This window comes from Lampris incognitus, chromosome 10 (genome assembly GCF_029633865.1).
Source record: "Lampris incognitus isolate fLamInc1 chromosome 10, fLamInc1.hap2, whole genome shotgun sequence".
NCBI lineage: Eukaryota > Metazoa > Chordata > Actinopteri > Lampriformes > Lampridae > Lampris > Lampris incognitus.
In genome coordinates this window covers 22914705-22928408 of record NC_079220.1, presented here as the reverse complement: position 1 = coordinate 22928408, position 13704 = coordinate 22914705, and the positions used below count along the sequence as shown (strand labels likewise).

Genomic DNA, 13704 nt, shown 5'->3' with positions numbered 1-13704 from the left:
GGAAAGAGGAGGGTAAAAATAAAGACGGGTGATGTATAAATATAGGAAAGGTGGTTTAGAATGATTTCGTCTTACCCTGCTACCAACTGTTCGTCAGTTAGTGGAGTTTGTTCTCTGAAATGGGAATTGGGCCATAAAAAAAAGAAGAAAACAAAGCAAACAAAAGGGAAAAATGCAACACACAATTGGACTATATGCATACAAAGGACATTGAACAACAAAGCGTACAAGCATATGCTACTGAATGATTTAATGTGAAAAACGCTGTCTGCAATGCATTTCGACCATCCATTTAAAGTGAATTTGCTGCATAATCTGGGCTGGCCTACCTCTTCAATTCTAATTTTAAATCCTTCCTTAGGGTCAAACCCTCCATGGGGGCCAGCCAAGTGAGTTTGTTTGTTTAAGGCTAGATGAGGATCTATTGTTCTCTGGCTTTATCTAACTTCAATGGGTGCATTATTAATAAAATTATCTTGTTCAAACAAACATAACTGTCCTAAAAAAAGGCTTCATGTTACTCCTGTCAAGTGCAGATTTCCGAACAGAGAAAATGGCCAAAAATGAATTATGTCACATGCTGCCCTCTTTGAAACTGTGTCAGTAACTATGCATACTTAGATGCAGTTTGATTTTTCCCCATGCTACAATTTAATTTTGCCATGTTTGACATCATGGTAACTGACATCCCAGTAACTGAAGGCTTGAAGTTTAGTTGGCAAAACTGACAGGTAAGTGTAAAGGCTAATTTTGTTAAAAAAGATACCAGCTGTAAAGAAGTCTAAGGACTCAAAGAAGGATGTTGGTCAAGTGTCGCTGCTGCAGTATCATGATTTAACCATTTATGTGGGACAGCTTAAATGCAGTATTCTCATAATAACATCAAGAGTGAAATATTGGTCAGAATATCAATTTTCCTGGTTCACAACTGTTTTCATTACCAGTAGCAAATACTATAGTATAGCAATAGAATCTCAGCTTTTATTTGAGAACTTAAACAGTATAAGACATCACAAATTTGTTTTTCTGAACGGTTAATGGTTTCATGTTAATTAAGAGTAAACCAATACTTTGTTCAACAGAGTTGTCCCTCTTGGTCTTAAGGTTAGTACTGAGTTACTGGCTTCATTTTAAAGACATTAGAAAATTCCAATGACCTTATTTCAAAAGCAAATAATATTATAAAAAAGAACAAGGGGCATGTAGGGGTTATGTACTGATCTTTGATTAAGGATAAAGATTTTATTTGCAGCCATGCCAAACATGGTTAAGAAACAGGTGTATGCAATAACTGCTCACACATGCCCCCAACTAAAAATTAAAACCTTTTTTTTCCTTCATAAAAAAGACGTGCTTCTGTCTGAGCCTACTGGTAATGGGTGCAATTATAATACCTCTAAAACACAGTCACAATATCCTTTTAACCTCAAACCTTCCACAATTTAACATTATAGAGTTACAAAATACATCTGTTGTGTATTGCCTGTACCTTATTTTACTGTAATTAGCAGTGTAATATATTTTAAAGTAGTCTTGGGCTTACAAAATAGTGTCAGATCATGGTTGATATTGTATTTTATTGGGCTGTTGATGTTGCTGTACCCCATAAAAACCGTGAACAGACCCCACGATAGATTAGATTCACTTCACAAATGAAGGAGCATTCTGGAGCTGACCCCGCAGAAAACCTTAAAATCCAAATGTTCGGTTTAGAGGACCGAATATTGGCAAGTGTAACAACAAAAATAAAGACAGAACAAAATGAAAATAAGACAACTTTCAGAATTCAAAAATCTTGAGAAGAACATATGAGGACAACACATTTATCATATTTTGTAAAATTTCAAGATTTTTTTCACCCTTGTATCACTTTGAACATAAACAGGGATGATCATGAACACTTTTTGGCTGGACCAGCCCTACACATGCGGTTGTCTGTGAGTGAGTGAGTGAGTGAGTGAGTGAGTGAGTGAGTGAGTGAGTGAGTGAGTGAGTGAGTGAGTGAGTGAGTGAATGACTGAGGGAGTGATGGAATTTCCCCATTTGTCGGATGGCCGAGTTGGTGTTTCCCCATTGGCCATTGCTTTCAAAATGAATTGGTGCAAAGTTTTCTATTATGTCATCAGCTATTCACAGAACCGATGTCAAAACAGCCGCTTTTAAAACGTGGTCACGCAAAAACAGCCCTTTAATAAATGCAGTTGTGGTCCAGCCATATACTAAGTTTTAACTTAGTCTTGTTTTTTTTTTATTGTACGAGTGTCACAAATTCACTAGAATTTCTGTTTAAATCTGCTCTAACAAAGCAGTGTGATTCTTCAATACTACCAACAAATAATGACACCAAACTGATACCAGAGTTAATTGGATGTTAAATTGGTGTATTATGACAACACTACAATACACTATTTGCATAGCTTGTATCAGATTAAAGCAGCTCAAATACTACATAGATATCAAATTGAACAACTATACAAAACTACACAAGGTTGGAAAGTACAGGTATGTATACTTTTGAAGTGGCAGTACAGCTAAAATAAGTATTGACAGGGAACAGCCCTGAATAATATAGATAAGGAAAGGACAACCTGAGGTATGTAAGTATTTCAGTCAATCACAATATATAACTGTTAGTCAATCTCACAATGATTTTCTATGTTCTTACAAAGTTAAAGAAAAAATTAGCCATCCTAGCTCTGATAACAGCAGAAGAGAGATTCAGACTTCTTGCTTAAATTTGATTTAACACTTTTTTTCTGCTTGCTGTGTTGATTAAACTTGTCAATTGGGTTAAAGCAAAATGATGGTTGAGGTTGCAAAAGCTTGGTGAAATCCATATCCAAGTTTATGGGGATTTTTGAACAAATACAAATGACATTACAATAAAAATTACATTTTCACCAACAACTAAACTAACAAAGTATTTTCACTTGCAAAACATTAGAAAAAAAATTGAAAAGAAAAAAAAACATACTCATTCAATCACTCACAAGATGTCTGATGGCTTACAGCAAGTGGGAAAGGAAACATCACAGAAACCAACTCACAGACAACAGAATGTAGTGATGTAAGCTCTTACATTTCCTTTCAGAAAGATACATTTACAAAGAAAAAAACATACACATTTTGCCTCTAACCAACAAAAGGCAGTGTCAGCCCATCTCAGAAAACAATCAACTTGCACAATCTTTTCTTGTCTATATGAGATTAAAACCAACAGTACCTTGAATCGCCATCCTGATCTTCCAGAACATCCCCTGTAGTGTTCAGTACATATGGACTTCGTTGCTTTGCTTGAAGACAGAAATAGTTACATTGGTTTAAGTTAACAATAACAACTGTATTTTAAGATTGTGTGTCAATCAAAATCACAAGAGACAGGAAAAACTCCAGAGTCCAATTTCTGCCCCTAAACTGTGGCTCACAAAATGTGCTCACCACAAGTCAGACTGAAAACTCGTGGAATTACAATATTACAGATCAATGATCAGGTTTCAGTTGCCATATAACTTAGAAGGCAGGACTAAATCAAGCCTTCTCAAGCTGATTGGTTAAAAAAAAGAAAACAAAAAAAGCAACTAGACATTCCGGTAGCCTTACTAATGCATATCTTCTCAAACGGATAAAACCCACAATCGCGTACAGGAGTAAACAAAGTGGGCGTGCTTTACAATAAATGTAAGTATTTTAAAATTTAGACTGGTTCGTTTCGCAGCGATTCTCGCTGCTTTCACAAAGCCTGACATCTGTCTGGTTAGCATGGTGCTCACATCCCAGTTACCTGTAAGGGTGGATGGACACTCTGCAGCTCTTTGAAACGGATACCGAAACAGCAATTTGTTCCCTCGACTGCCAGAGCTCACCAATATGACGCTTATAGGGCTGGTCCTGTCGCCGTTTTTGTGTAGTCTGTTTTGAGATTGTTGGTACATTTGTTTTCCATCTCCAGTAAACTCGGCTGACGGGTTGAACGTCATCTTAGCATTCCAGTTAAAGCAAAGTCATTTGAGAAGTCATTGACAACCGATTGACCCTATCGCTGTGTACTTATTCTGCTGCATAAGAAAGTCTTATTTCTTCTGATTTATAATTAGTTTGGTACCGCTGAGACTCGAGTGTCTGTAATAAATCTACGTTTTGCTATCTGATTTTCTAGTTCTTTTGCACGGCGTAGTTGTGTGTTGCACTAATAAATGTCCGCAAGCATCTGCGACGCTAACTATGGTTCCGCCTGTTTTTATGACGAACAGCCGAGTTGGGCTTCCTAAAGTGTAGCTTGAGTATCTCTTAGTTTACACTGGGATGGATCCGAATTTTTAAAAAAAAGTCTTTCTTTTTTGCTTTTCACTTTTCCTTGACCTTGCTTGGAAACATGTGAAAGGACAAGCAAGAGTTAAAAGGAGAATTCCAAAGTACCGTCTTGACAAATATAGCCGAGTACCTGGTTCCAGTGGCCACTTCATGACGTACAAATGTTTGTTGACGTAAATACCAAGAAAGCAATCATCATGTGCCTACAACTCCAAATAAAAAGCATACACGCATGGTCAAAAGGTTTTTCAACCAAACATTAGAACATGGAAGAACAGGGGCCAAACATTTGATGGTGTGTGGGAGAATTACTTCTCGACACACTGTTCTTCAAAGTCAATCATCCGTCCATCCATTATCCAAACCGCTTATCCTGCTCTCAGGGTCGCGGGGATGCTGGAGCCTTTCCCAGCAGTCATTGGGCGACAGGCTGGGAGACACCCTGGGCAGGCAGCCGGGCCATCACACAGGACGGACACACACACACACACACACACACACACACACACACACACACACACACACACACACACACACACACACACACACACCTAGGGGCAATTTAGCATGGCCAATTCACCAGACCTATGTCTTTGGACTGTGGGAGGGAACCGGAGTACCCGGAGGAATCCCACGCAGACACGGGGAGAACATGCAAACTCCACACAGAGAACAACCCGGGACAACCTCCAAGGTCGAACTACCCCAGGGCTCGAACCCAGGACCTTCTTGATGTGAGACGACCATGCTAACCACTGCGCCACCGTGCCGCCAAAGTCAATCAATCAATGTCCAATACCTTCTAGTGTGACGTGAACAGGTTTATTGTTAGTCGTACTCAATGGGTACTACATTAAACCGAGCTAGTCCATGGAGCAGCTGACCTGACCTTCTTCTTCTCTCAGTTTACTGGCATATAACTGCCCTGACCTCCTGATGCACATATTTTTATGCCATGTCTTAGTCACACCACCTATTGTGGGGCTTAACCTTTGACCACACCTTTCCATCCATCCATTATCCTACTCAGGGTCGCGGGGATGCTGGAGGCTATCCCAGCAGTCATTGGGTGGCAGGCGGGGAGACACCTTGGACAGGCTGCCAGTTGCAGGGATGCTGGAACTTTTGACTTTCGGAAATGACTTTGTGTATAACTGCAGTCCACTGACTTCCGGTTTCTACTGCAGGGGTCATACCATCTTCCTGTTTGTTGGCATGTGCTATCGACAATGGCATATTTTTCACGATGCCTGTAAGATTTATCATGGATAAATGTCAATGGCATGCACAGAATTGTCGACAAACTTTCACCTGCACCTACTAGCAAACGGGTGAAAAGTTTTAAGTTGTAAATATCAAGGAAGATGGCCGCGCGAATTCGCATTTGCAGTGGCCTCACCCAGTACCGTCCATGTAGTGTTTTTGTCCAATTTTGTCTTCGTTTGATGGCTGGGAGAGCTGGCGCTGGATCAGCTGGGAGAACGAGGAAGGCTAAGCTAACTGCTAGCCCATGCAGACCGGCAGTTCTGATAACACTGAGGGCGGCCTGGCGGCGGCCTCACCTACCATTAACTGTGGTGTTTTTGATGTTGTCTTGAGGAGTGCGGGTGGTGTGTCGAGCGTGTCTGTCTGGAGCTGCGCCCGAGGAGGAAACGCAGAGGGCAGTCTGACAGGACGTGGAAGCGGGGCGGGGCGGGCTAAGCTAAATGCTAGCCCATGCAGACCGGCAGTTCTGACAGTCATCCTGGCTGGCGTTGTTCCGATGGACAGTGATTTTTTTTTTTAGTTTGGATATATGTGTTAGTTTGGGTATGTGTGTTCTTGTAGTTTTTTTAATGTGTCTTTGTCTTTTGTTGTACTGCTGTAGGCTGGGGGAAACAGCATTTCGTTTCATTTCATGTACACGTGCATGAAGTGAAATGACAAAGTGTTCCTGAGTCCTCAAGTTACACTGGACGTAACTTGATATACAGTTTCTTTTAACAGGAATCTAGAACAGGAACACTTTATTCGTCATTTCAATGCATACTTGCACACATGAAGTGAAATGAAATGCCGTTTCCCCCAGCCGACAGCAGTGCAACATACAGACAAAAACACATTTAAGAACTACAAGAACACACATATTCAAACTAACACATATATCAGACTAGCTTGGTCTAGTCAGAACGGCACGAACTGAGGAACCCTCTTGGATGAGAGGCGAAACGTCTTCACGGATATATACCAAATCCAGTTGCACTTGATTCAACTCCTTTGGATAACCATGACCTGGATGAATGAGAACATCCACAGACATAATACTGTAGCGAATTCGGGGGACAACGCAACCACAGGAACTGCCGCGGCCGGGAAGCGAACCCGTATCACCCGCACCGCAAGAGACATCGCTAACCGCTCGACTAAAGGGTCAGACCCCGAGCCAGCGGCCAGCGTGTCTTCTTATCCATGCACGTTACAATACATGTATCCAAAAAAATAAATAAAATACTGTCAAAGGGAACAAACGCCGGCCAGGATGACTGTCAGAACCACCGGTCTGCATGGGCTAGCAGTTAGCCTAGCCTGCCCCGATTACGCATCCTGTCAGAACGCCCTCTGTGTTTCCTCCTCGGATGCAGCTCCAGGCAGGGGCCGTGGTCCCTGTGGCAACCGGACGAAGCAGACCAAGCCATCCCAGCCAATTCAGCGCCAGCTCTCCCAGCCAGACACCCTCTCCCAGCCAGACACCTCTCCACACTCCACACGACAACATCAAAAATACCAGTCAACGCCAGGTGAGGCCGTCGCCAGACCGCCCTCGGTGTAATCGGAACTGCCGGTCTGCATGGGCTAGCAGTTAGCTTAGCCTGCCCCGCTTCCGCATCCTGTCAGACCGCCCTCGGTGTTGCCTCCTCGGGTGCAGCTCCGGGTAAGGCCACGGTCCCTGGGCCCACAGCGCAGCAGACAAAGCTCTTGCAGCCGATCCAGCGCCAGCTCTCCCAGCCAACAAACGAAGATAAAAATTTAGACGCAGACAAAGACATTGTACCGACGGTACTGGGGGAGGCCGCCGCAAATGTGAATTTGCACAGTCATCTTCCCACACCACTACTGGGTGAGGCTGCTGTGAACGTGAATTCACGTCGCCATCTTCCCACACTGGAAGTGGAAGTGAACAGTTAACAGTTTAACAGTTTAAAACACTACAGTTATGCCCAGAGCCAATTACCCAAAAATTATCTTCCTAGTTATGAATAGAATCACCCCGAATTTATACCCCCTTATATTTCTATTTGTGCCTTTTTAGTGGTATTGCCATGTACTAAACGGCACAAATAGAACTATAATGCGGTATTATGGTATTACAGTGGTATTACCATATACTAACCCAGCCACTGAGGATGTAAAAGCCAGTGCATTCTTAGTGCCGGTCCCAAGCCCGGATAAATGGGGGGGGGGGTGAATCAGGAAGGGCATCCGGCGTAAAATATTTGCCAAATTAAATATACAAATCATAAATAAGATTTCCATACCAATCGGTCAAGGCCCGGGTTACCAACAACCGCCACTGGTACTGTTGGCCAGCAGGGTGCCGGTGGAAACGATGCTACTGTTGGGCGAAGGAGAAGGAGAGGAGGAAGGCATGTGGTAAAGGGAGAGAGCTGGCTGATATGATGGAAAGAAGAAAGGTAGATATACTGTGTGTGCAAGTGACCAGGTGGAACAGGAGTAAGGCCAGGAGCATCAGAGGTGGGTTCAAACTCTTCTACCATGGTGTGAATGGGAGGACAAATGGGGTAGGGGTAATTCTGAAGGAAGAGTTTGTGCTGGAGGTGAAGAGAGTGTCAGACAGAGTGATGAGTATGAAGCTGGAACTCGAAAGTGTATAGATGAATGTTATCAGTGCATATGACCCGCAAGTTGGGTGTGAGATGGAAGAGAAAAAAGAATTCTGGAGTGAGTTGGATTAAGTAGTGGAGCATGTACCCAAGGTGGAGAGTGTGGTGATTGGAACGGACTTCCATGGACATGTTGGTGAAGGGATCAGAGGTGATGAGGAGGTGATGGGTAGGTATAGTGTCAAGGAGAGAAATGTGGAAGGACAGATGGTGTTGGATTTTGTGAAAAGGATGGAAATTGCTGTGGTGAATACATATTTGAAGAAAAGGGAGGAAAACAAGGTGACATACAAGAGTGGAGGAAAGTGCACATAGGTGGACTATATCTTATGTAGAAGGCTCGATCTGAAAGGGATTGGAGAGTGCAAGGTGGTGATGGGAGAACGTAGCTAGGCAGCATCGGATAGTGGTCTGTAGGATGACTTTGGAGACCAAGAAGAGGAAGCGAGTGAAGGCAGAGCCAGAGATCAAATGGTGGAAGTTGAAGAAGGAAGACTGTTGTGTGGAGTTCAGGGAGGTGATAAGACAGGCACTGGGTGGTAGTGAAGAGTTGCCAGCTGGCTGCACAAGCACTGCAGAAATAGTGAGGGAGACAGCTAGGAAGGTACTTGGTGTGTCATCAGGACAGAGGAAGGAAGACAATGAGACTTAGTAGTGGAATGAGGAAGTACAGCAAAGTATACAAAGGAAGAGGTTGGCAAATGAGAAGTGGGATAGTCAGAGAGATAAAGAAAGTAGACAGGAGTAAAATGAGATGCAGTGTAAAACAAAGAGAGAGGTGGCAAAAGCAAAGGAAAAGGCGTATGGTGAGTTGTATGACAGGTTAGATACTAAGGAAGGAGAAAAGGACTTGTGCCGATCGGCTAGACAGAGGGACCGAGCTGGGAAGGATGTGCAGGAGGTAAGGGCGGTCAAGGATAGAGATGGAAATGTGCTGACAAGTTAGGAGAGTGTGTTGAGAAGATGGAAGGAATACTTAAAGGAGCTGATGAATGAAGAAAATGAGAGAGAAATAGAAGGTTGGATGATGTGGGGACAGTGAATCAGGAAGTGCAGTGGATTAGCAAGGAGGAAGTGAGGGCAGCTATGAACAGGATGAAGAGTGGAAAGGCAGTTGATCCAGATGACATTCCTGCGGAGGCATGGATATGTTTAGGAGAGATGGCAGTGGAGTTTTTCACTAGATTGTTTAACACAATCTTGGAAAGTGAGAGGATGCCTGTGGAGTGGAGAAGAAGTATACTGGTACCGATTTTCAAGAATAAGGGCAATGTGCAGAACTGTAGCAACTACAGAGGTATCAAGTTGATCAACCACAGCATGAAGATATGGGAAAGAGTAATAGAAGCTAGGTTAAGAGGAGAGGTGATGATTAGCAAGCAGCAGTATGGTTTCATGCCAAGAAAGAGCACTACAGGTGTGATGTTTGCTTTGAGAATGTAGATTGAGAAGTATGGAAAAGGCCAGAAGGAGTTGTGTCTTTGTGGATTTAGAGAAAGCATATGCCAGGGTGCCGAGAGAGGAGGTGAGGTATTGTATGAGGAAGTCTGGAGTTGTAGAGAAGTATGTTGCAGTGGTTCAGGACATGTATGAGGGAAGTCTGACAGTGGTGAGATGTGCGGTTGGAATGACAGATGGATTCAAGGTGGAGATGGGATTACATCAAGGATCGGCTCTGAGCCCTTTCTTTTTGCAATGGTGATGGAAAGGTTGACTGACGAGATCAGGCAGGAGTTTCCGTGGACTATGATGTTTGCAGATGACATTGTGATCTGTAGTGAGAGTAGGGTGCAGGTTGAGGAAAGCCTGGAGAGGTGGAGGAATGCACTGGAGAGTAGAGGAATGAAAGTCAGTAGAAACAAGATGGAATACCTATGCGTGGATGAGAGGGAGGACAGTGGAATGGTAAGGATACAAGGAGTAGAGGTAACAAAGGCATATGAGTTTAAATACTTGAGGTCAACTGTCCAAAGTAATGGGGAGTGCAGAAGAGAGGTGAAGAAGAGATTGCAGACAGGGTAGAGGGGTTGGAGAAGAGTGTCAGGAATGATTTGCGACAGAAGGATACCAGCAAGAGTTAAAGGGAAGATTTACAAGACGGTTGTGAGACCAGCTATGTTATATGGTTTGGAGACAGTGGCACTGACAAAAAGACAGGAGGCGGAGCTGGAGGTGGCAGAGTTGAAGATGCTAAGATTTTCATTGGGAGTGATGAAAGAGGACATGATTAGGAACAAGTATATTAGAGGGACAGCTCAGCTTGGATGGTTTGGAGACAAAGCAAGAGAGGCAAGATTGAGATGGCCTGGACATGTCTGGAGGAGAGATGCTGGGTATATTGGAAGAAGGATGCTGAATATGGAGCTGCCAGGGAAGAGGAAAAGAGGAAGGCCAAAGAGGAGGTTTCTGGATGTGGTGAGGGAGGACATACGGGTGGCTGGTGTGACAGAGGAAGATGCAGAGGACAGGAAGAAATGGAACGGAATATCCGCTGTGGTGACCCCTGATGGGAGCAGCCGAAAGTAGCAGTAGTAAAAGTAGTGGTATTACCATATACTATACATAAGTTACCATACTGCACTTCTTGATACCATTATTTTCCATTGGTGTTTTGTCGCTAACTAGTGACATACAATTATACGACACTTACCCTGCCTTGAGAAGCTATTATTTCCAGTTGCAACTTAACTAGGATAAAAATAAAAATAACTGTTTACAACATATCTAAGATAAAAATAAAAAGCTACATTTGATTTGTAATACATTCTACACAGGTAAACCCATGCATTGTATATCTAAACTTTGTTGATTATTAACCTCATATAAAGATATAAAGATAAACCTAATGATTGTAAATACTTAAATAAAATATGTCCCACGGGTCAAATGAATGTCGGTGCCAGATGTGGTGGTTCAGCACCTCAGAAACTGCTGACGTACTGGGGTTTTCATACACTTAGTCTATAGAGTCGACAGAGAATGTTGTGGTTACACCACCCCGAGCTGCCTCCCCGGCACGTTCAAGCCACTCCCCCAGCTCGGACGTGCCGGAAACATCCGAGCGCTCGGCTCGCGCTGTGAGGAGACGAGCGCTGCACTGCACCAGGTGTTTGCCATCATCCATCAGGCACACCTGTGGCAATCAGGCAGCCTTCTACAAGAAGCCTCCCAGAACGTTTCTCAGTGCTTCGACGTACTGAACCCTGCGGTAAAGTTCTGACAAGCCCTCCAGCGTTCCTTGCATTCTGTTTATTCCCCAGTGTCTTTATCTTCGTGTCTCTGTTTCCTCCCAAGACTCTCCCTCCGCGATTTCCACGGCTCCCCGCGTCTCCCTCGTCCCCAGCGACCTTCACGTTTCTCCCCGGACCTCTCCTGCGATCTCCCCCCTTGTCCCTCTATCTGGACCCCTCCTTTCGGACTCGACTTCCCGGATCTCGGACCTGGACTTTCTCGGACAACCCCTCTTGGATCACGGACTGGACTTTCTCGCCAGGTGCACGCACATTTTTTCAACACCTCCTGGTCATTTACATACCGCACCACACATTGGCTAAAAACACTCACACATAGTTATACACGCAAACCACGGGACACCACACATAGTTTATTCACACATCCCACTAACAGAACGCCTTTTTTCACCATACATTTCCCTCCCACAATAAAACCTCCCTTTGTAGATTTTGAAGTCATCTCGTGTCTGTCTGTCTTGGGTTTCGCCACACGGGTCAGGTTCTGGTGCGCGAGCATAACCGAACGTCGGAGCCATTATGGACCCAGGCAAACCCAAGGAGCAGACGGTCCCTGTGACGCCCCAGAGCCCCGTCCCCCTAGAGGCAGTAGTAAGAAGTCACAGTTGCCAACTTGCCTCTCTCCGCTCAGAGCTTACTACTGCCTTCACCCGTGTCACCGGAGAGATCAGCGAGCTTCAGTCCGGCTCCCAGGCCTTGACGAGCGCGTTAGATGCCCTCACCGCGCAGATCGCTGCACTCTCCACAGCGGTCTCCAGGATGAGCGACCACCCTGCCCTGGCCTCGGTCTCTGCCCCCAGCTCGGCCTCCGGTTTCCCCGTTTCTGGTCCCGACGTTCCTCCTCCTCCGAGTCAACCCCCGGTGCGAGCCTAACCTCCCCTGCCCCAAGGCCTTCGGTGGGGAGTTCGAGCTGTGCAGGGGTTTCCTTGGTCAGTGTGAGCTCCTGTTCAAACACCAGCCAGCTAGGTATAGGACAGGAGAGACCAAGGTAGCTCTTGTCATGTCCCTCCTCACCGGCAAAGCCCTCAGCTGGGCCATAGCGGCGGTAGGCCATACCGAGCAGCTCGCCTCGGACTATGGTGCCTTCCGTCGCGAGTTCAATCTGGTGTTCGACCACCCAGCTGACGGGCAGGACGCTGCCGGCCGCCTCCATTCCATCAAACAGGGAGCCAGGTCGGTGGCAGATTATTCCTTGGAGGTAAGGATACTCGCGGCAGACAGTGGGTGGGGTGACACCGCGCTCAAGAGCGCGTACAGGAGGGGGCTGAGCGAGCCCATCAAAGATCTCATCGTTCGGGACCGCCCTGCCTCCTTCAACGAGCTCGTCGCCCTCCAGATGGACGAGCGGGAGCGGTGCCAGGAACGCGCCCCGCGCGCTGGCCCCTCCCATAGACCAACCCCCGTCCGTCCTACCGGTGCCTTCCCTGGGTCAGCGTCCCGTGGGCTCTCTCCACCCTCACACTCCCCCTCGCAACCCTGGGTGGCTTCTGGATCCAGGCCGGAGGAGGAGCCCATGCAGTTGGGTCGGTCACGGCTCCCGCTGGAGGTTAGGGAGCAGAGGATCCATGGCTGCCTCTACTGCGGGAGGTCGGGCCACTATATCAAGGCCTGCCCGACTCGCCCAAAAAGACCCGGCTCACTAGTGAGGGGTGTCCTAGTGAGCCTGACGACCCTTCCTCAGCCCCAGCCCAAGAAGGGCCCAACCACCTTTTTCCGGTCACTCTCACCTGGAGTAACCACTCACTGTCTGTTGGTGCACTCCTGGATTCGGGGGCGGACGAGTGTTTGATGGACACCTCGCTGGCCCGGCATTCCACTCGTCCCCCTAGACACAGCCCAAGCCCTAGATGGTCGTTCGCTTGGTAAGATCACACACAGCACTGCTTCCCTCACTCTTTCGGGTAATCACGTGGAAGCTATCCGTTTCTTGGTTTTGCGCGCCCCTGGTGTTAGGAAGACCGTGGTTGGAACGGCACGATCCCTACATCTCTTGGTCTACTGGGCGGATTTTGGGTTGGAGCGTTGCGTGTCATGCCAACTGCCTTCGCTCCGCCCACTCCCCGTCCAGCGGCCTCAGACCCGTGCCTCCTCCCACGGATCTCACTGGTGTTCCTTCCATTTATCACGATTTAGCCCCTGTATTTAGTAGACGGTGCACTTTCCCTCCCCCCTCACCGTCCCTATGATTGTGCCATAGATCTCTTTCCCGGGGCCGCCCTTCCCACCGGTCGGTTGTATAACCTCTCCGTCCCGGAGAACGA

General features: G+C 46.1%; 1 protein-coding gene across 2 annotated transcripts in view; it reads right to left on the bottom strand.

Annotated features, from left to right (window-relative positions):
- nprl3 (NPR3-like, GATOR1 complex subunit) overlaps positions 1-4154 on the bottom strand; it is a 28794-nt gene extending 24640 nt beyond the window's left edge. Inside the window, exons 1-3 of one of the 2 annotated variants that reach the window (XM_056287556.1) lie at positions 3782-4154; positions 3224-3293; positions 76-114 (exon numbers count right to left, since the gene is read on the bottom strand). In XM_056287556.1, coding sequence (XP_056143531.1) covers positions 76-114; positions 3224-3293; positions 3782-3977 — 305 coding nt within the window. In that variant the 5' untranslated portion in view covers positions 3978-4154. The remainder of the gene's footprint in view (positions 1-75; positions 115-3223; positions 3294-3781) is intronic. The other variant, XM_056287557.1, reaches the window with a different exon arrangement.
- Positions 4155-13704: the final 9550 nt, after the last annotated feature.